Source organism: Fukomys damarensis, unplaced genomic scaffold, assembly GCF_012274545.1.
Source record: "Fukomys damarensis isolate Sample0158 unplaced genomic scaffold, DMR_v1.0_HiC HiC_scaffold_37, whole genome shotgun sequence".
Classification (NCBI taxonomy): Eukaryota; Metazoa; Chordata; class Mammalia; order Rodentia; family Bathyergidae; genus Fukomys; species Fukomys damarensis.
Window position 1 is genome coordinate 6,352,599 of NW_022900949.1, and position 22,933 is coordinate 6,375,531.

Consider the following 22,933-nt stretch of genomic DNA (forward strand, 5'->3'; position numbering starts at 1 on the left):
TGGGGTTTTTTTGAGACAGGGTCTCACTATGTAGTTGAGTCTGACCTGGAACTCACTATGTAGCCCAGGTTGGCCTTGAACTCACAGCAATCCTCCTGCCTCAGCCTCTCTAGTACTGGGATTACAGGCATGTGCCATCACACCCAGTTTAAAAAATTAATTTTATTGGTACATTTAAGGTATACAATATAATGACAATCATCGTTGGAAATTTGCACCTTTACATAACCCATCTTGGATTTTTAAAAACTTTTTATTTACTTTATTTACTTACGTATTTATTTTTGGTATAGAGATCCAACTTGGGACCTTGTGCTTTCAAGGCAGGCCCTGGAACCACTGAGCTAAATCCCAGCTTGTTTTTACTTTTTATTTTGGGATGGTCTCATTATCCTATAATGCCATTAAGTTGCCCAGGCTGGGCTTGGACCCATGATCCTCTTGCCTTAGCCTCCCAGAGTGCCGTGATTACAGGTGTGCACCATGCCTGGCTGCTTAGCACCTTTCTAAAGCCTGAAGTTTGTTATCTAGAACACACTGGGCCCCATGGTTTAAGTAAGGGACCTCTGAGTCACTGCTGAGCTGTTGGAGACCTTATGTGAGGCTGAGCAGGCAGTGCCCTGTTCTGCACAGCCCTGGGCACTGCAGTGAGCGGGGAGCCGGCAGGGCCCCTCCACAGAAGAGATGGGATGAGTTACTGATGGCACAGAGTGCCAGCCTTTGGCTGCCTCAGAACACCTGAGGAGGCCCAGGAGACCCCTATGGCAGGAGTGGTTTCCTGTCCAGAATGGCAACCCCCACCCCCTCCGGCTTCTGGCTCAGCCCAAGAATGGGGCAGGTGGGGAAATAGCCACTTAGGGGATGAGGTTGAGTGGAGGCACAGGCCTGGCTGGCCCAGGCTCACATTTGAGACTCAGAAGGGCTTCAGCAGCTGGAAGCCAGTACCCTCAATCTGTGAATGGCCCCGAGGGGTCCCGCAAGCCCCTCAAACTACATACAGAGCTGGACATAGTAGTACAGGCCTGTAATTCCAGCTACTTGGGAGGATAAAGCAGGAGGATCATAAGTTTGAGGGCAGCCTGGGCAATTTAGTGAGACACTGTCTCAAAATAAAAAATAAAAAGGGCTGACGCTGTAGCTCAGTGGTAGAGTACCCTGGGTGGATATTAGGGTACTAGGGATTGACCCCAGGGTCTTCACAAAGATTTGTAAATACATAATTTGTATTGGTGAAGATGGAACCCAGAGCCTTGTGCATTCTAGGCAAGTGCTCTGTCACTGAGGCATGTCTGTGGCCCAAGAGCCCTTGGAATCGCACACAGGTCTGCTCAGGGCAGAAGGGCAGGAGTCAGAGGCTGTGGGGGGCCTCAGAGGACCCTCTGCACTGCACTTGCCCTCCCCGCTTCCCCCACTGGGAAGGGGTGGCAGGGTACCTCCCTGGGCTGTGGCATCCAGGCTGGCCCAGGCTGGCCTCCTGAGTGCTGGGATTACAAGCGTGCACTGCCACGCCTGGCCAGAGAATGTTTTTCAGATGCTCTGCCTCACATGTGGAGGGGTCTTGCCCAGCTCTGTGCTTTCACTGACTCCTCCAGAACGTGCCAAGGGTGGACTCTCTCTGTCTTCAGTGCAGGGGTGACCTCTTCAAGCCAGCAGCAGAAAGTCGCTGGGCATCTGCCACTTGGGTGGGGATGTGGTGACACCCGAGCCAACCCTGTGTCTCTACTTGAGGGTCTGGGCATGATGCAGAGCGAAGCCAGCGATCACTTAACACCCCGGAGGGGGTGGGGAGGCCCCGGCCGCCCTGCTCAGGAGGGGCCTTAAAGCCACCAAGAGGAGCAGGTGAAGCAGGGGCCCTGTGCCAAGTCCTGGCTCTGCTCTTCAGCATGCTCGTGACTGCTCTGGCTGTGCCTCGGTTTCCTGGCTGTGACATGGGGCGTGGACAGCTCCTAACTAAGAGGAAGGGCTGTGGAGAGTGGAGTGCAGGTCCTTAAAATAGCACCTGGCGTGTGGCCCTGCACCAGCAGGCACAAAGACTGCTCCAGGAGTGAGCTCCTGGCCCGGCACAGTAGCTTTTATTCTACAAGTGACGGGAGGACGTGATGCCCAGCCGTGCCCCTCTGTCCTTTCCCAGTGACCCTAGGCATATGCTTCCGCCTCTCCAAAGCTCAGCTTACTTGTCAGTGGTACGGGGCTCGCTGTTGGGGTCCCCTTGGTCAGGGTGGACACCTGGGCTTGGACACAGCCCTGGCTGGCTCACCCTCCCGCCTGGGCCATGCCGCCCTCTCTGGGCCGGAAGCTGCTGGAGGCCGTGAGTGCCGGCCTCAGGCCCTTCATCTGGGTTTGAGGTCACGATGTCGCCGAGGGACCCTGGTTCCTTCATTTTCTTCCTGTATCATGGAGGGGTTGAGGGTCGTGAGTAACTCAGGTGATGGTGGACGGAGTATCATTGGACTCTCAAGCCAGCCGTTTGGCCCAGAAGTGCTGCCAGAAATCCTCCTTGTCCTCGGACCCAGAGAGAAGCCTTCTCCTTCACCCTGTAGACCTGCTTCCCTTGTCACCACCTTTTGGGGATCTGACAGGGCAGCTTCCGCATCCAGCGCCCCAGAAACTGGCAGGTCAAAGCCCTGAGATCTTGCATTCTGCCACAGGAGCTACAGTGTTCGGGGCTGCTGCTCAGTGGTGAGCACTGGCCCAGCATGCGTGAGGCCCTGGGTCCCACCTCCCACACCTGCAGGAAGGAGTTAAGAGAGAAACTTCTGCTTGCGCTTTGGGCACTGCAGGACTTTGGGTTTTCTTTTCTGCTCCCTCCTTTCCTGTGCTGGGGATGGGATCTAGTGCTTGGCACATGCCAGACAAGCACTATAGCAAGAGCCACACTCTAGCCGCAGCTCAGGCCTTTGATTGAAGAATCTGGAGGCTGAGACTCCTCCACCACCTTTGTTCCCCATAGCAAAGGAAATAGAGGCCAAATTGAGCCCAGGCCGAGCTAGTTGGTTCCAGAATTCTGTGATCTCAACATCTCCTCCTGTGCTTCTCTCTTATTTCACTGCCATTCAAGCAACATATGCAGATGTTTGAGCCTTAGGGATCCTTGTTAAGGGAGTGGGGTACTGACGATTGAACTCCATCCTTGCACGGAGCTATGCGTCCAGCCTTTTTGTTTGTTTTAAGTTTTGCGATAGGTAGCTGAGTTGTTAAGTTGAACTTGTGATTCTCCTGCCTCAGCCTCCCAGAGTATAACAACTATAAGCATGTGCTGTTGCGCCTGGCTGCCTTAGATAGATGTCCTTAGGTGTGATATGCCTGTCAATTCTGGGTAACCCATGTACTGCCTCCCAAGGGCACATGTAGAGCTTGTCTCTCACTCTCTGGTAGTTTTGTTCTGTTGGGTAGCCCCTCTCTTCTCTGTCTGTTTCTGGAGCAGTTTATCCCCTGCTCCCAGGGGACATTCTTGAAATCAGGATCAGGCTGGTCTCCCCCCACACACACTTTATTCCCTGTTTTTGCCTGTCACCGAAGCAATTCATTGCCCATATTTTGGCAAGAGTGGTTTGGGCTGTTTTTCTTTAACATTGCTGGCAGGTCTTTTTTTCTGATTGTGTTCCTGGAGGTGGGGTTCATCGTGACTGGATGCGTTACATGTACCAGAGTGTATTGGTTTTATGTATGGAACCTGCTGAGATGCTGGCATCCGTGAGACAGGGTGAGGCCCCCAGTCCTCTCAGGCCCAAGAGCTGCATTCTAGAGAATTCACACATTCCCCAGCAGCTGTGGGACCCTGTGACACAGGATGCAGCTTGGATTCCTGTTGTGTGCCCTCAGGTAGGAGGTGACGGCACCTTCCTCGGGCCCGTACCTGTGCCCCACGCCAGTGCTTCCAGGCCCTGGCAGGCCCTGCCGTACTCATGCTTACTGTGAATGGCCAGTGTCCTGCGGGCCCTGCTCCATACACTGTATGTTTCTTCACACTCTGGTCATCAGAATGTCCTTGAAGGTGGCAGGCCCCCACCTTTGCTTTTACAAGTGAGGAAACTTAGGCACTGAAAAGTCACTGGCAGGGCTGGGATGGGAACCCAGGTTTGATATTGCAGCCTCTTCCAGCCTCTGAATGTCCCTCAGGTCAGGGCCACACAAGTCAGGTTAGTGCCTGATGAGGAGGAGGTCCCGTCTGAGGCGTGTTCCCTGCCCCTTTCTGGTCCTTGTTCTGTGTCACCGCACTGGCCGTGGTAGACTGTGGTCTTTCCGCATCCTTGCAGTTGCAGCATCAGGCAGCTTGGCTCCCTCTGGCCTGTGCCACATCTGGAGTCGCATCTGTAAGAGAGCCTGTGGCCCCAGGCAGGAGACAACCCTGGTAACTCAGAACATCCTGTTTTCTGAGCTGAGAGGCTGGCCCTGGAGCTCTTGGGGACCCAGGGCCCTTGGCTGCAGCCATGCAGCTCCAGGACGTCCTGTTTCTCCCCTGGGCCGTTGGTCTAAACCCTTCTTCCAAGCTGGGCCTGGATAAGTGGGTCTCAGCTGCTGGCAGTGCCTCTCTCCCCCATGCTGTGTCTGCCCAGACTGTCACTGTCCTTGCTCACCCCCCTGCCCTCTTCTCACCAGGTCTCTTGGGAGCCACCCCGGTCTTTGATGGGGAGACCCCTGAGCAACCTGGGAAACCCCAGAGACCCCCTGCCACTCCCCGATGTGCCTCCTCCTGCCCCAGACTTCCAGGCTGTGACTGCTAAGGACCTCTGCAGGGAGCCCTACAGCACCAGCTCCTGCAGGGTCACCCTGTGGAGCCCCTCTCAGAGCCTCCCATGTCATAGGCTTCATCACCTCCTGGTAGGGGAAGCCAAGCGTCTCAAAGGTGGCCCCTGCGGCCTTGCCAGCTGGACTGTCTTCTTCCTCGGAGGCTAGGGTGCATTTTGGCTGTCCTGGGACTAGCTGCTGGGTCCCCAGGCCGAGAATGGGCTCAGGGCAGCCTGGGGTGGTTGGAAGGCTTAGCCGAGGCTCTGCCCAGCAAATGCCTGAGAGGCTGCCTGGTGTTCCGTAAATCACAACTTCAAAGTCTGCCGGGGAAGAAAGGGCCAGCCTGGGAGGGGCTTGGGGGAGCTGGCGCTTGGGTTTTGTTGCCTTGCCCCCCTTTTCTCATAATTATCCACTGAGCGGGGCTGCCGAACCCAGGGGCACATCTGCCGTCCCTTTTGTGGCCTGCAAAGCCGGGCCTGGCAGCAACTGATTAACGTGGACGGGGAGACATTTGCATGTAATTGCCCCGAGTGTTCTTTTGAGAAAAGCCAAGCCCTTTCTCTGTCTTGTCCTATTCTTGGGGTCTCCCTTCAGCGCACCCCGCCGTTAAACTCCTACTCTGGCCTATGGGGAACCTGCAGCACTCCTGGGGACGAGCCCTTTGAAAGGCCCCTCTGCCTCCCTCCCAGCCGCTGACCTGAAGCTGCTTGCTGGTGTCAGTTTTGGACGTGCCCGTTCCGTGCAGGGGCCTTTCTCCAGCCCGCAGTCAGCCCAGAGGCAGGCAGCCTGGCCTCTGCCCTGCCACCCTGCCGGCGTTCTTCACTCAGCCCTGCTGGGGTGGGGGTTAGGGGCTGCCGGCAGGACGCCCGGAGGAGGGTGTCACTGTCTTGTCACTTGATGATTTCAGGATTACTTCCCAGCTCCTGGAAGCCTAAATTCTTGGGGGCTCTCCTGAAACTGATCTCTCTTTGACTCTGAGTTGCCCAGAAATTGTCTTCCCTAGGCCACCGAGTGGGACTTTTGGGTTAGCAGAGGTGGCTCTTTGTTATTATGTGACATTGTCCACACCTTAAAGGCTACCATGCCCAAACCCTAGGCTTTAAGAAAGCAGACACTGAGGAGAGAACGAAGAGCCCTTCCCAGATCTCCCTCTCTGGAGATCACCATATACTGGTGTAGGGGCACCTGGGGGGCGTTTTTAAGCTGTCACCTGTGAAGCTTAACATGAAGAATGAGGGGCTTGGGATGCGCTCAGTGGTAGAGCCCCCCCGCCACAAACACAAAGGCCGATCTCAGGATTCCGGGCCTTGTGTGTGAAGCCCATTCTGTCAGCTGTGGAGCAGATGGCCACTCCCTGCTTTGAGGATGGGCCCCCTGGGGCTTCTAGGCCACCTGGGGAACAGGGCCAGATGCCCAGTATGGGCCCGTCTGTCCAGGTTTGTCTCTGGTTCTGCTCTCTACTCTGCCTGGGGACATTGGGGCCAAGACCTGGTTTGGTGCCAGCACCAGGCCCGCCATGTGCTGTGGGCACTGGGTGTGTCCATCCTCATGACGACAGCCTGAGCCATGTGTCCTTTTCTTTTTCTAGATAAAGCTGAGACTGGTTCGGGCAGGGTGTGACTCTTGTAGCACCCAGGTCTGACAAGTCCAGGGCTGGGCTCTGCAGGCTCCACCTGGGCTTGGTCTTCCTGCCAGGGGAGAAGGGCTTTCCCAGTGAGGAAAGAGGACCAGGAGCTGTGCTGCGTGCTCCCCCGCCCCACTGGGGACAGCCTTGCTCTGGGAGGCTGTTCTAGCTGGGTCTGTTCCCGCTACCCTCCCTCCCCTGCCGGCAGGGTCCAAAAAGGTGGCTGAGGGTCCTGCCCCAGGCCTGCCCCTCCAGGAAGGGCCCAGCACAGCTGGTTGGACGCCAGGCCTCCGTGGCCGTGGCAACTGCTTTCTGTCTGGTTATCTGTAACGTGCGGCCCACTCAGAAGGGTGTGACTGTGAAGTCAGCCTGCTCTTCCCAGCAATGCTGCAACCTTTCCTGCGAGTTTTCATGTACACACGCATAAATCTCTCCTCTGTGCTTAGGGTTATGCACATTCAGACAGTGGGAGGGGAGGGTGCAGAGAGAAAGGACTCCCATCCCAGAGGCAGCCACTGGAGTTGAGGTATTGTTTCTAGACCAGCCCCCCACTCCTTGTGCCTCTTGCTTTTGTCCCTGTGGTGCCTGTGTAGTTCCTTCTCAGCTCTGAGTGCTGGGGTTATAGGTGTTTGGGGATGCGGCTTCCTCATTTTTTTTTTTTGGTACCAGGGATCGAACTCGGGTCCTTGCCCTTGCAAAGCAGGCCACCGAACCGCTGAGCTAAATCCCTGGCCCCTCTTTTTTTTTTTTGGTTTTTTGAGACAGGGTCTCACTATGTAGTTGAGACTGCCCTGGAATTCACTATGTAGCCCAGGCTGGTCTCGAACTCACAGCGATCCTCCTGCCTCAGCCTCCTGAGTGCTGGGATTACAGGCGTGCACCACCATGCCCAGCTTGGCTTCCTCATTTTAGCATGGCTGTGTCTGCAGATGGAAAGTGATTTGGGAGGCTGAGGCAGGAGCATCAACATGAGTTCAAGACCAGCCAAGCTACATAATGAATTAAAGATCAGCCTGAACTACACAGTGAGACCCTGTCTCAAAAAAAAGGTTGGGGGAAGTTCAGTGGTTGCACTTTCATTCATTCATTCATTCAGTGTGCATTGAGTTTCCTGCCACTTGGGCCTGTTTGTATCTTTACATATGCTGGCAAGTGGAGTCATACAGGACAAGTCCACAAGTGGATTTTGGGGTCACTTGACCTCAGAAGAGTTGCTGTGCTGCACCAGCGGTGGTGCCAGGTCAGAGCTTGGGAGCTGGGGCTGTGGGCTCCTGGTGCCCGAGGGAGGGGCTGGGATCGCACAGAAGGCGGGGGAAGGCCAGAGGAGCCCAGCGTGACTGCGTGGTCCTCAAATGCCCAGAGACAGGCAGGGTGACAGCAGCTGCTGCTGAGTTTCTCTGAGGACAGCTTGGAGACCCGGCTTGGGTTACTGCAGAGGGAGGCCGGGCTGGGACGGGAGCCCTGGGACGGGATTCAGCTGTTGCTGATGAGCGGAGCAAGGCTGCACCGTCCATTTATTAACCATCTCCACAGACGCCCATTTCACAGGGGGTTCCCGAGTCTGCGCAGAGACAGGCGTTGGGGGGTGACCAGACTCTGCTGCCCGCTGTCTCTGGCCTAGGCCAGTTCCAGGTTTGCGCACTATGGCCAGCTGCCAGTGCCACATGGGCTGTGTCATTGCGCCCTTCGGGTGTGTCAGGATCGCCATTGCACGCATGAGGAAACTGAGGCCCGGGGCCAGGCAGCTGGAGGTCCCAGACACCAAAGTCTGTCATTGCACACCTTCCTCACTTGGAAGTGACTGCTTCTGTCTGCAGGCCATGGGGCCACTGGGCTACACAGGGCAGAGGGTGGCTTCTGCTGCCCAGTGGTCTGCAGACAAGGTTGCTGTGGGCGGTGGGCCTGGCTCCCACACCTCCCCTCCCAAGTCTTGACTGTGAATCTCACCCCCAGCCGGCAGAATTAGCCTATTTTCCTTTTCTCCAGCACCCGGCGCCAGCTCCCTCTGCCCTGTCTTCCAGTGCACCGGAAGCTCTCTGCCTCCCACAGCTGGCTCTGAGCGTGGGCAGCAGGGCCCGGCCCTCGGGCTCAATGTTGGTTCCCTGTCCTCATGCTCAGCCCAGACTGGGCTGTGTCTGGGTGGTCTCAGGAAGGCAGCTGTGGCATGGAAGGGTCTCGTCCTCTTCTGCCTGAGTCCTCTCATCATGAAATGTTTTCTTCCGAAAGGTGAACACTCTTGGTTTATTTGGAAGTAAAAGGCAATTTTAATAAAAGACCCAACATTTGGACCAGCGTTCCCGTATCCCCTTCCCCCACGGGTCTGCCAAGATAAATGGCTTTAATTATTTCTCCGTTTGGTGGCAGTGGTGGTAGCTTTCCCAAAGGAGAGAGGCAGGGCCCTGAAGCGTGGTGTTTTTGTTCCCCCGGAGCTAGTGGCTGCTCTTCCTTGCTCTGGTTGTGTAGGGATGAGGGGCTCTGCAGGAGGGGAGCGCTTCACTCGAAGGACACCCCGCTTCCACTGCTCCCCTCTGATCATGTCTGCCCATCGTGGGTGCCAAGGACCCCCAGCAAGGGGGAAGGAGGACTGGAACAGCGGGTGGCATTACTGTGCTCTGCCCCCACCCACCTCCCAGAGGCGCAGGGCGCAGGGCCCAGGGCTAGGGACTGGACTTGAGCCCCGGCTCTTCCAGAGGCTGGGCCTCTGCTGCCCTGGAGACTCCCAGCAGGTCAGCATCTGTGAGTGCCCCACAGGCCTACATTGCCCAGGGTAACCGGTCGGGTGGCCAAGCAAGGCAGGAGCCGCCATGCGTGCTTGTCTGGGAAGCCCTGAAGGACCTCTGGGAGGAGGTGATGAGGCAGGGGAAGAGTGCGGAGGGTGCTCCATCTAAGGCACCTCAGCCAGTGCAGTGTGAGGTGTGGCGGAGGCCAGTGTGGTGCCACTGCAGACCCCGGATGGGAGCCCTGTGTGGACTTCTGAAAGGCTGGGACTCTGGGGCTCTTCAAGGGCCTTTTGTGTTCGAGATGAGGGGTCTCACTGTGTGGCTCGATCTGGTGTTGAACTCCTGGACTTGAGCAGTCTCCCCATGTCCCTGAGTAGCAGGGACTGCAGGCGTGGGTTGTCGCTCTGCTCGGCAGGAGCGTGCTCAGCAGATGGCCTGTGACAGACACTGTGAGACCTGTTGGGTGGCCTGCAGGACAACTGGGGCTTGTCTGAGACGGGCCTCTCTCTTGGTTGAAGTCCCTTGGGTGCCAAGCGGTGGGCACCAGGATGCTCCCCTCCTGGGTGCCAGTGAACAGGATAGGCAGGGCTCTTGCTATCCTCACCTGTTCTTTTCTTGGGCGTTTTTCAACCCCAGGACCAGATAGACCCCTGGACACCATGGTGCTGCTTTCGTCAGGAGCAGTCTGTGTCCCCTAAGGGTCACGTCTTCCTAGCGCTGGTCATCTCTGCTGCACTGTAGCCTTCCACTTCCAGCCGTGTCTCCTTCTGTACATCAGTCACAGCACGTGTTCCCTCTCAGTGCCGTCTGTGACTGAGAAGCAGCCAGGGTCCCTAGCTGGAGTCGTCCAGGCTTACATGGCAGCCCCAGGTGGACCAGCAGCTTCCCCAACCCCTTCACACACTTTGCCATCTCCTCCCCAGGCTGCATCGGGCGACCTCTGTGCTCCCCTAGTGCCCAGGAGTTTCTCTGCTGTAGGGCAGGATTGAGTCACGGTAGCAGAGCACATCCTGCCCACAAAGAGAAAATATTTACTGTCTGGTCCTTGAGGGAGCAGGCTGGCCAAACCCCGCTCCAGGATGCATCTAGGGTCACGGGCCACATTGGTTACAGGCAGGGACCCTGTAGCCAGTCACCTTGGTGCCTCTGGCCGTGTGACCTTGAGCAAGATCAGTAAGCTCTGAGCAAACTGGGGAAGTGAGGGGCTGTATAGCCCAGAACAGAGCCTGGCCCCCACAGAGGGCTGTCACTTGCTCACTGAGTGGCACTCAGCCCCAGATCCCAGGCCAGAGGCTGGGGTCATAGCCGGGGTTGGGTATCTGTGACATGGACAGATGGGGCAGTTGCTTCTCAGGAGGTGAGTCGGGCTCTCTTGAAAGTAGGTGATTTCCTCCCATCGGGGACCAAGCTGAGTGCTGCTCACTCTGTGAAGCTGTTCCCTGGCCCAGGGCTGCAGCAGGACAGACTACATGGTGTGGCCCTGGGCTGAGCTCACCCTGGGGTGGTGGTGCTGTTCATACTCCGTGCAGTATCCACTCCTCAGCTCCATGTGCGAGGCCTGCCTTTGTAGAGGAGCCATCGGACAGGTCTGTCCGTGGCCACTTGCCCATGTGTTCCTTTGTCCTCTGGGAGCCGAGGCCTGGCCCAGAGCCCCCTCTGGCTAAATCCTCTTGTTCTTTCCTTCTCCTGGCTACACAACATAGCCCCAGATACGCTGGCCAGTGGCAGCTGTAACACCTGCTGGGTGGTGGGTGGAGCTCCCACAGAGTGCCTCTTGGAGGGGCCCTTGACATCCCATCCCTCACACAGCTCAGAGCCGCAGCTTAACGGAGAGGCGATGAGAGGGGGACCTTGGCAGCCTTTGAGATGACCAGGAGCTTCCTGAGTGACAGGGCTGCGGTTGCTGGAACTAGGCCCCAAGACCCCGGGAGAGGAGCAGTGCCCTCCCAGGTGCCCAGGTGCTCGGGGCTGGTGACCCGGCCGGAGCCTGCGTGTGCACTGTCCCCTGGCCCGTCACACCGGAGTAGGGGACGAAGGGCACAGTGTGTGCTGAGACCCGAGCCTGGCTCTCTGGGCTGGAGGGTTGAGTGTGGCCATGCGAACGAAGGGCCAGGGAGGGAAGGCAGGAGCCCTGGTGACTGCTGTGTGAGAGCTGTGTCGCATCCCACGGAGGAACTTTGATGGGCTCCTTTCTGCGGTGCTGAGGGCAGAGCCCAGATCTTCAGGGTACCGAGCAAGCGCTCACCATTTGAGGTGCACCCCAGTACCCAAAGGAGGATTTTGTAAAACAGGGAGGTGCAGCCTTTTTGGGTTTGTCAGATGCTACCCTTGTGCCCGCTGCGTGCCAGGGACTGTCTGGAGGGTCCCACTGTGCCAGTCATAAAACACTGGCTCCACAGCCTTGGCTGCTGCCACTGTGAAAAGACAGATCCTATTGCCCTGAGCCCAGACTTGAGGCCAGGCCCCTGCTGCTGGCCGCAGCCAAGCATCACTAGGCCACAGGTGCTGTGGTCGCCTGCCCGGCGCCAGCTTCAGACGGTGCCCAGGGCAGCTGCCTGGGTTGCCAGGCCACCTCATAAACAGAGGCCTCTTGGCTTTCCTTGCTGTTGCCTGGGCACAGCTGGCAGCATGGCTTTTATCTCCTGCCCCAGGATCCCTTCCTTACCCCCACTTAAGGCTGGGTCTGAAGCTCCTCCTCCTCTTGGATCCTGGGGGTGGGGGCTGGGAGCCTAGGGCAGTGCCAGCCCCACCCACCGCCCTCCTCCCTCCTGCTGTCCTGGAGTTTGTGTGGTGCCCTGCCCTCCTGGGGGGCTCAAACTGTGCACCCACTGATGAGGGCTTGGGGAGTGCCTGTTGCCTGGAGTCTAAACTTTGTTTCTTTCTTACTGCGTGCCTGTGGGTACATGTGAATGTTAGGGATGAAACTAGGGCCTTCATACCAATGTGCATTCCGTGCCCTTTTTTATTTTTCATTTTGAGATAGGGTCTTGCTAAGTAGCTATGGTTACCCAGGCTAAGCTCAAACATGCCATCCTCCTGCCTCAGCATCCCAGACTGCTGGGATCATAGGTATGCACCAGCAGGCCTGGCTGAGAGCATTTTTCTTACTCCGTTCAGGTAGAATTTCCATAACCCTAAAACAAAGCATTTTAAATGATACAGCTCAGTGGCATTTAGCGTATTCCTGGCATTGTGTAACCATGATCTTTATATTAGCTCGAGCATTTGGGTTTTGTTGTTGTCGTCGTTTTTTGTACTGAGGATCAAACTCAGGACCTTGTGCTTGCGAGGCAGGCAGCAGAACCACTGAGCTAAATCCCAGCCCTAGCTCAAGCATTTTTACCACCCGAAAAGGAAGCCCCATACCCATTAAGCACTTGCTCCCTTCTGCCTTATTACAGTCACTGGCAACTACAGGCTGCCTTTTGTCTCTGAATTTACCTGTTCTTTTTTTTTTTTTTTTTTTTTTTTTTGGTACCAGAGTTTGAACTCGGGTCCTTGCGCTTGCAAGGGAGGCCACTGAACCGCTGAGCTAAATCCCCGGCCCACCTGTTCTTAGTATTTCATATAAATGGAGCTATACATTTTGTGACCTTTGGCATTTGCCTGCTTGCTTCCTTCCCCCCCCTCCCCTCCCCTCCTTTCCTTTCCTTCTTTTAATAATGGCACACGCCTGCAATCCAAGCGCTCAGGAGGCTGAGGCAGGAGGATCACTGTGAGTTCGAGACCAGCCTGGGCTATATAGTGAGTTCCAGGTCAGTCTCAACTACATAGTGAGACCCTGTCTCCAAAAAGAAAAAAAAAGTTTGTTACCATCTATGGTTACATAGTTGTGTCTTTTAGCCAAGAGTGGTGCACACCTCCAGTCTCAGCACTCTGGGAGACTGAGGCAGGAAGATCACAGATTTGAGCCCAGGCTGAGTGACTTCGTGACTTAGCAAGACCCTCTCTCTCTCTTTTTTTTTTTTTGGTACCAGGGATGGAACTTGGGTCCTTGTGCTTGCAAGGTAGGAGGTGGAATGAAATCCCCAGCCAGCCCTGTCTTAATATAAAGTTTTTTTTTTTTTTAAAGGCTCAGTTTCGATCTCTAGTAAGTATAAAATGAAAAAGTCTACTTTATGGATAATCTGTATTTTGTTTGTCCATTCGTCACTTGCTGGATACTGTCTCTGCTTTTGGTGACCCTGAATAGTAATGCTGTGACGATTTTTTTGTTGTTTTGTTTTTTAAGACAGAGTCCTGCCGTGTAGCCCAGGCTGGCCTCGAACTTGGGGCAGTCCTCCCATCTCTGCCTCCTGAGTATTCAGCCTTTTGAGAACTGCTAAAGTGTTTTCCATGGTGGCTGTACCTTTTTATTTTACATCCCACCACCAGTGGAGTATTAAGGGTTCTACTTTCTTTGTATCTTTGCCAACCGCTTATTCTTTATCCTTTTTGTTCCCCTTTTTCTTTTGGTTTTAAATGATAGTGGTCTTGGTAGGTGTGAAGTGATATTCACATGATCTTTATTTAAATTTCCCCGATGATTTATGACGTTGTGCATCTTTATAAGCATTTGTGAGCCATTTGTATAGCTTCTTTGGAAATGTCTGCTCAGTTTCCTGTCCTTTTTTCGTTTTTGTTTTGTTTTGTTTTGTTTTTTGAGATAGGGTCTCAATATGTATTCCAGGCTGGCCTTGAACTCACAGTGATCCTCCTGCCTCAGACTCCAGAGTGCTGGGATTGCAGGCGTGTGCAACCTCACCCAGTTTGCCTTGTTTTATTTTTCTTTTTTGCAGTGCAGGGGATTGAACCCAGGGTCTTTACACTGAACTACTTGTTTAACCCTTTTTATTTTTATTTATTTTCTTATTTTTTGAAAGAGGGTCTTGCTATATAATTCACTATGGTCTTGCATTCACTGTGTATGTTGCTCAGACTGGCCTGGAACTCACAGCGGTGCTCCTTTTTCAGCCTCCCAGGTGCTGGGAATACAGGCATGCACCACCACACCCGGCCTTATTTTTTGAGACAGAGTCTTGCTAAGTCGTTTTGTGCCCAGGCTGGGCTTGATGAAATTTCCTGCCTCAGCCTCCCAGAGGGCTGGACTGTAGGCGTGCACTGGCACATTTGGTTTCCTTTGCCCATTTTTAAATTGAGTTGATTGTCTTTTTATTGTTGCCTTAGAAGAACTTGTTTTTCTGTATTGACACTATTGGGGTTTAAACCCAGGCCCCCTCGTGTGTGATACCACTCAGCTAGATTGCCAGCCCCCCACACCTTTTTAGACAGGCTCTTGCTAAGTTGTACAGGTGGGCCTCGAACTTGGCGATTCTCCTGCTTCAGCCTCCTGAGTAGTAGGTATTACAGGCATGTACCACCATGCCTGCTTAAAAAGAATTTCTGTATACGCTGGATCCTGGGTCTTTATCAGTTACGTGATTTGTAAGTGCTCCATCCTGTTCTGCAGGCTGACTGTTTACTCTGAATAGTGTCTGTTTTGTGGTCTAGGATGGAACCCAGGGCCTCCTTGTGGTAGGCGGTCCCTCTACTCTTGAACTGTATCCCAAGATTCTAAAAGTTTACAATCTTGATGAAGTCCAACTTATATCTCTTTCCTTCCTTGCTCATGCTTTTGGTTTCATAGCTAGGGATCCATTGCTAAACCCGAGGTCTTGAAGTTTTCCCGTGTTTCCTCTAAGAATACTACAGTTTTAGTTTTGGGGTTGTTTTTTTTTTGGTACCAGGGATCGAACTCAGGATCTTGGGCTTGCGAAGCAGGTGGCAGCACCACTGAACTAAAGCCCCAGCCCCAGTTTTAGTTTTTATATTTAAGTCATTGGTCCAATCTGAGGTTTTTTTGGCTTTTGTTTTTTTCAGATGCTGGGGATTGGACTCAGGACTTTGCCCATGCTGGGCAGTCGCTTTATGGTTGAGCTGTGGCCCCAGCCCCTTCTTGTTACAGTGTGAGGCAAGGATCCGGTTTCATTCTCTTTTTTGTTTTGTTTCTTTTTGGTGGTACTGGGGATCGAACTCAGGACTTTGTGCTTGCGAGGTCAGCTCCTTTCATTGAAGAGAATCTTCTTACCCCATTGAATGCTCTTGGCACCCGTGGTGAAAATCAATTGACCATAAATGGAAAACTCCAGTCCTATTCCCCGGGTCTGTTCTTTTGCCAGTACTATACTGTATGATTACCATTGTAGTGTGATTTGGAATTGAGATGTGTGACTCCTCCATCTTTGTTGTTTGTCTGCCAAAATATTTTGGCTACTCCATCATTGGAAACCTTTTTATTTTTTTCAGTATTGTACTGGAGATTGAACCCAGGTCCTTTGATCTGAGCTACATACCTAGCCCTTCTTTCTTTCTTTCTTTCTTTCTTTCTTTCTTTCTTTCTTTCTTTCTTTCTTTCTTTCTTTCTTTCTTTCTTTCTTTCTTTCTTTCATTTTTTCTTTTCTTTCTTTTCTTTCTTGTTTGAGACAGGTCTTGCGAGGTTTCCAGGTTGGGCTTAAACCTTTGCCCTCTTGGAAATGGTTTTCCTAACCACATTTGCTCTCTCACATGTCTCTCTGCAGTTCTTTTGTTGGTAGTTGATGAACCATTTGGAAGCAAGCTGCAGATATCACCAGAATTTACTCAGAACACTGAGTATCTTGTCAGAACAGGGTCTTCTAAAGACCACAGTGAAGTGTCGCGTCCAAGTGACTCCATTGTCGCATGCCCAGTTCATGCATTTCGCTGATAGTCCTTTAGGGGTTTTTAAAGCCTTTTGTCATCAGGGCCCCGTGCAGCATCTGCTTGGTGCTTCTTGGCTGTTCTACTCAGGTCTCCTCTCCCCTGGCTTGTCTCCCTGCATCCCTCTTGGTCCTGATGTTGCCCTTCTGGGAGACCAGGCTGCTTGTCTTGTAGACGCCACAGTCTGCCATTATCTGTTGTCCCCTTAGGATGGGTGAGAAAACCGGGACTCGGAGGTTCTGTGAGCCCTGTGCTGCACAGTAAGAGGTGTAGGGGGCAGAATCCCGGGTCGCGCGGCTCCATGGCCATTGCACACGGATATCTGAGAGAGAAGGCCGGGGCCCCCACGTGATGTGAAAGGGTCCGGATGAGGGCCCCTCTGCCTCGGCTGGGCCCGGTGTGCCTCGCCAGGCTTGGTGATACTGTGGCCCTGCTGTGGTTGTCTTTGCTCAACTGTGTCTCCCCGTGGACAGGGCCAGGCTGGTCCTGAGTGCCTGGCCCATCCCCATTGGACACAACTCTCTGATCGGTTCTCCTTGCCCCTCGAGTGGCCTGGGTAGGCAGGGTCTTGGCTAGCAGGCTTCCCGGGTGGCTTTGTGACACTGCGGAAGACTCTGGGGTGTTCAGTGGTCAGAGAGGGAGGGTGGGAGAACCCAGGCTCCAACAAAGGCAGCCAGCAACATGCCAGTGCTCACACCGCTTCTGTGTCACAGATGAAGACGTGTGTGTGTTCAAGTGCTCGGTGTCCCGAGAGACAGAGTGCAGCCGCGTGGGCAAGCAGTCCTTCATCATCACACTGGGCTGCAACAGCGTCCTCATCCAGTTCGCCACGCCCAATGGTAGGTGTCTCCGCCCTGTGGTTGGGTGGGCTGGAGCTGGGAAGGTGGCCACCTGGCAGTCGCCAGCTACCACTGTCAGTACTGTCATCCCAGGCTGGCCTCAAACTCTTAGTGATCCTCCTGCCTCAGCCTCCTGAGTGCTAGGATTATAGGCACACGCCACTCTGCCCAGTTCAAACCTTCATCCTGTTATCCCTGCACCCTTGTGAGAATGTCAGTAATAACTGTAATAATTGTAGTCCCTTGTGGAAATACGGTCCTGGTTAGAGTATATTGTTGCTGCTTGAAACCAACCCTGGCTCAGCCGGGCGTGGTGGTGCACACCTGTCATCCCCGCACTCAGGAGGCTGAGGCAGGAGGATCGCTGTGAGTTCGAGACCAGCCTGGGCTACATAGTGAGTTCCAGGTCAGTCTCAACTACATAGTGAGACCCTGTCTCAAAAAAACCAAAATAAAAACCAAAAAAAAAAAAGAAAAAGAAAAAAAAGAAACCAACCCTGGCTCCTTTGTGTCCTTTAGGCCTCAGTTCTCATTACATCCCAAGAGGCCCCACTGAGTGAGTGCCCGGACTTGGCCCTGCCTTGCAGCCTGTGGGGTGGGGTCCAGGCACTGAGAGAAGCTGCTGGAAAGCTCTCAGCAGCCCTACCTTGGGGGACGCTGGTGGGGCGGTGTGTGGAGGTGGGGAAGACAGCTGGGGCAGGTTGGGCAGGGATTGCTGAGGAGAGCATGGGGTGTGGTGGGGAGCTCACCTCAGGCCCAGCTGATCTGCTGCCCTATAGCCCCTTATGTATGTACATAAATGGCAGTAGGTCCGTACTTTCATAAGCTAAACTGCATTTTTTTCTCCCCCGTTACTGGGGATTTGAACCTGAGGATGCTCTACCACTGAGCTACATGCACTGCTCTTTATTACTTATTTTGAGACATGGTCTCATTTAGTTGCCCAGGCTGATTTCAAACTTTAGATTCTCCTGCCTCAGCTTCCTGAATAGCTGGAATTCCAGGTATGCACCACCACATTTGCCAAGAACAAGAAAATCAATTGACAGTAATTTTATCTATTTTTAGATTTAAATTTTATCCTAGGTACATATATGAAAACCAGTCTAAATACCAGTGGTGGCAGACCTATGGCACGCATGCCACGGTGGGCTGTTTGGGTCACGGAGAACCGTTGAAAAAGTCACTGCCTCTGCTGCATGGGGTTTGGTAGTCTCCGCAGTTTCAGGCGTCTGAGGACCATCTTGGCGTGGGCAAAGGAGACGGCTGTCATCTAGATTCGTATTTAAAATGAAAGAGAAATAACTCCAGCAGTGGGCGGGGGTGTAGTTTAGCAGTAAAGCACTTGCATAGTATCTGTGTTCTAGGGCCAAGTCCAGGCCCCAGTCCTGCCAGAAAGCAAAGCAAAACAAAACACTACGAAGCGAGAACTGTAACAGTGGTACGCGGATTCCTCTAAGGTTTCTCCTTCCCACTTCTCTTCCTCCTCCTCTTTCTTCTTCCTGTCTCCTTCCCTTCTTTTTTCTCTCTGTCCATCTTTCTTCTCTTCCCCCTCCTCCTTCCCCCCTTCTATTCCCTCTTCTTCGTCCTCTTCCTCCTCTTTCTGCTTCCTTCCTCCTCCTCCTCTTCCCTGCTCCTGCTCCTTTCTTCTTTTTCTTCTGTTTAAGGGTGGAAGGCAGGCCGGGCGAGCGCACTACCTCGGAGCTGTGTCCCAGGCTCTTTTTTCACTTTACCCCCTTCCTGGATGGAGGTGGCGTCTCTGTCTGCCACCCCACAGACACCGCCGTGCTTCCTGAGTCGAGGTGCGCTGGATCAGGGATGGTTTGACAGCCGGGCCTGTGGCCTGTGCCCTTCACAGCCTCACCAGGCTGCTCTTGGCTAGAAACTGCCCGGCCTGTTCCTGCTAGGCCGCCTGCTATCCGTGCTCACCAAGTGGCAGCCTTGGTCTCCTTTTATTTTCTGGTTTCCTTATCCATGTATTTGGTGTCGGTCATGCTTGGCATGGGCGAGGTAAGCGCAGTACCACAGAGCTGCATTCTCAGCCCATTTTCTTTTCAATGTGAACATTGTTTTGGGGGGAAAAAAGTCATTGAGCTACACAGACTCCGTGGGAAAAGCAGGGTGTGCAGCCAGATGGAGCCCTGGGGTGGCCACAGGTGCCAGGCTTCTGGGCAGGTCACTCCTCCCCGTGTGACCTGGCTTCCCTGTTACAGATTTCTGTTCTTTCTACAACATCCTGAAGACGTGCCGGGGCCACACCCTGGAGCGATCGGTGTTCAGTGAGCGCACGGAGGAGTCCTCGGCTGTGCAGTACTTCCAGGTAGGGGGCGGCTGCCCTGGGCCAGGTCGCCTGCACCTGGTGGCCCGTCCCACTTGCCCGCTCACAGGAGGCCTTGCAGCATGGGCAGGCTCACCTGGGATCCCATCCTGGCTGTGGCCCTTACTAGCTGCGTAGCCTTGGGCAAGTGTCCTCGGCTCGCTGGGCCTCCGTCCTCATTTGTGACACCTGAGAGGGAGGCTAGAAGGATCTGAGTGTGGGTGAAGGCCAGGTCCCAGGCGTTTTGAGTAGTGACAGAACCACTGTACTGTCCTGACCCCCACTGTGCGCCAGGCACGCTCTGAGCTCTTTTGGGCCCTTCCAACAACTCCAGGAGGTAAGTGCTGTTGTTGTCCCATTTTACAGATGACAAAACTGAGGCTCAGAGAGGTTAAGTGACTTGCCCCAAGTCACACAGCTCTTATGCAACAGAGCCAAGACGGGAAGCCAGGTCTGTCTGATACCAAAGCCTGTGGCCCTGCAGGTGCCACGCTGCCTCCCGATCGCCTGTTGTCTTACAGAGAGACACCACGCCTCACCTGCCTGCCGCTCTGAGCTCTAGGGTTTTGTTCCACCTGCTCCTCCTCTTCTTTGGGGCCCTGAAGCTGGGGCAGATGGCCCTGCTGCCAGAACCCCACCTGTGGCAAAGCTTAGGGTCTCCTGGGTGGCTACCAGGTCCAGGTGGCAGCCGCCTATGTCCCTGAGCACAGCAACAGTGTGGTGACCTTCCTGGGGCTGCGCTGCTGCTTCCTCTCCTGAGGGAGCCCACGCTGACCCTTCCCTCTGTGCGCCTAGCAAGTCTTGGCGTCCGCAGGGTGCCCTGTGCATTGCTGTGTCTCTGTTCCAGTTTTACGGCTACCTGTCCCAGCAGCAGAACATGATGCAGGACTACGTGCGGACAGGCACCTACCAGCGCGCCATCCTGCAGAACCACACCGACTTCAAGGACAAGGTGAGTGGTGCCAGCCCGGTGCGAGGCCGCCTCCCTGTTTCTCCGTCTCTTATCTTAGTTTGCACAAGAATTTTAGCTCAGATTTATTTTTCTGATTACAAAAGGAAAATCTCTTTAACATGTACAGTATCGCAGGAAAGGCCGTGTCATTTCCCTCCAAAATAGGCTGCCATCAGTGGGAGGTCTCTCCTTCCAAATTTGTTCCCACACACGCATTAGCATGTACTTTAGGGTTATTTTGTTAGGGCCTTTTGTTGAAGGATATTGGATTGTAGTCTGTGTATAAAATTTTGTTTTTTGTTTGTTTTTGGTACCAGGGATTAAACTCAGGACCTTGTACTCACAAGGCAGGTGGTGAAATCACTGAGCTAAATCCCTAGCCCTTTTTATTTGGAGGCAAGGTCTCACCGTGTAATGCAGGCTGGCCTCAAACTCACCAGTCCTCCTGCCTCAGCCTCCTAAGCGCTGGGATGACAGGTGTGCGCCACAATACCTGGTCTTAAAATTGTTTTATTAAAGTATGATAGACAAGTAAGAGTTGTACACGCTGAACTGGGGATGTGGCTCAGAGGCAGACCACCTCCACAGTACGAGAGAGGTCCTGGGCTCTATTCCTAGCACTCCAAAAACAAAGCAGAAGCCATACGAGATGTAAATGGTAACACCTCTAACTAAAGCAACAGCTGCATCCGTACTGTGTTCTTAGCCAGGGGCAGTTGCGCTCACCTGAAGCCCAAATACTCAGGAGGCTGAGTCAGGAGGATCGAAAGTTCAAGACCGGCCTGGGAAGTTAGGAGATTGTCCCAACATAAGGAAATAAAGGCCTGGCGGTGTATCTCAGAGGCCTTACCTAGCACGCACATAGCCCTGGGCTCTATGCCAGTGCCACTGAAAACTGTCTACTTCAGGTGATGTTCAGAGGTGTGTGTGTGTGAAAGAAAATCAAGCTAATTAACACTCTCCACTTTTCCAAGTTACTTAAAAAAAAATAGTGATGTATAGAAAACAGTCTTTATCTTTTGGTCCTCTCACCACAACCCTAGACTTTCTTGGGGGGATGGTACCAGGGGTGCTCTACTACTGAGCCACACTCCCAGCCCTTTTTATTTTTAGACAGGGTCTCACTAAATTGCCTAGGCTGGACTTGAACTTGTGATCCTCCCGCCTCAGCCTCCCTCAGCGCTGGCATTACAGGTGTGCACCACCATACCCAGCTGGGTCAGAATCTCTTTAGAGCTACTTGCTAGACATAAAGACTGGAAGAGCAAAGTTTCTGTATCCTGACATGGGGAAGGGAACATCTGCTTTCCATGACCTACCTCGGGGACGGGGTGATGAGCCAGGGATCCGGCAAAGAAACCAAGACACCGTATGGTGACGTCACAGGCGAAGACGCCCGAGATTGCACTCAGCCAGTCGCCCGTTGTGGTTCAGTATGTGAACCACAGGCATCACACTGCATTTAGGTCTCTGGACTTCCTGGGATGTGGTGTTTGGGCTCAGCCATCGACTGTACTCGGCCCTGTCCCTCCCCTCTCTGTGGATGGAGCCCAGCCTTCTCACGTGCTAGCCGCCAATGCTGCACCCAGCCTCTGAGCTTTGCCGAGAAGCTTTTTATTCTACCAAGTAACGTGCAGTCATGATTAAAAAGCCAGCAGGTGCACAGTGTCCCCTGATGGTCCCCATCTTATGATGGCTAGATGTAGTGACTTTCAGTGCTGTCTGGATCAAAGTGTCCCCACAGAGCTGCTCTGTTTTTCTTTCAGGACAGTGTTTGATAAACTGCATGCAATAGTCAACACTTTACTGTAAAACAGGCTCGGTGTTAGATTCCTTGGCCCAACTGTATAGTCGGTCGTTCCATAAGTGTTCCGAGCATGTTTAACTCAGCCAGGCTTTTTTTTTTTTTTTTTTGGTACCAGGGATCAAACTCGGGACCTTGTACTTGCAAGGCAGGTGGTGGCACCACTGAGCTAAATAAGAGGTAGTAAATAATTTTTGGTGATGAAAATTGAACCCAGCCTTTGCACTGAGCTACAGCACCAGTTCTTTTTCTTTGTTTTTTGTTTTTTGAGACAGAGAGGGTCTTGTTATGTAGCCCAGGCTGGCCTTGAACTTGTGCTGATCCTCCTGCTTCAGCCTCCGAAGTGCTGGGATTACAGGTGTGCATCACCACACCTGGCTTCAGCCCCAGATTTTTTGAATTTTCATTTTGAGACAGGGTCTCAATAAGCTGCTCAGGATGGGCTCAAACTTGTGATCCTCCTGCCACAGTCTTCCAGGATCTGGGACTACAGACCTGTGCCATCAAGCCCAGCTTAATTGCATTTTTTACTGTCTTCTCTCCGGCCAGCCCAGCATTTGTTTTCCTTTTATTTTTGGTTTTTTTGAGATAGGGTCTCACTATGTAGTTAAGACTGCCCTGGAACTCACTGTGTAGCTCAGGCTGGTCTCGAACTCACAGCGATCCTCCTGCCTCAGCCTCCTGAGTGCCAGGATTACAGGCCTGGCCTATTTTTGTACTTCAGAAGCACTCTGTAGTTGATGCGCAGTCAGTGTCCCCGTATCTGGGTGTAGTCCGCCTTTCAGTGCTTATAGGCCCTGTGTTGGTGTCACATCAGGTGCCAGGGGCCTAGCACCTCTTCCCCTCACCATTTCCAGATCGTGCTCGATGTTGGCTGTGGCTCTGGGATCCTGTCATTTTTCGCCGCCCAGGCTGGAGCCAGGAAAATCTATGCAGTGGAGGCCAGCACCATGGCTCAGCATGCCGAGGTCAGTTTCACTGGTACCCCAGGCCCACCATGTCCTCAAGCGTGGTGCCCACCGCATACCTCCAGGAGGTCTGAACCCCGTGCTGGGGCGGTTTTGGTCTTCAGACACCGCGTGGCTCTGTGCTTCAGGGGGCATCTTTGGGGTGTATGCCTGGCCTCTCTCAACCCCACCGCCCCATGTCCAACACAGGTGACAGTGGTGTTTCATTTTGTGAGTTCATGTTGTCACCCTTTTTTTTTCACTGAAACATTCATTCACAAGGTT

The 22,933-nt window shown here is 53.6% G+C and overlaps 1 protein-coding gene across 1 annotated transcript in view; it reads left to right on the forward strand.

Annotated features, from left to right (window-relative positions):
• The window catches only part of Carm1 (coactivator associated arginine methyltransferase 1), a 38,803-nt gene that overhangs the window by 5,691 nt on the left and 10,179 nt on the right, over positions 1-22,933 (forward strand). The window contains exons 2-5 of the mRNA XM_019209062.1: positions 16,503-16,628; positions 18,842-18,948; positions 19,793-19,897; positions 22,559-22,669. Of these exons, the coding sequence (XP_019064607.1) occupies positions 16,503-16,628; positions 18,842-18,948; positions 19,793-19,897; positions 22,559-22,669 (449 nt within the window). The remainder of the gene's footprint in view (positions 1-16,502; positions 16,629-18,841; positions 18,949-19,792; positions 19,898-22,558; positions 22,670-22,933) is intronic.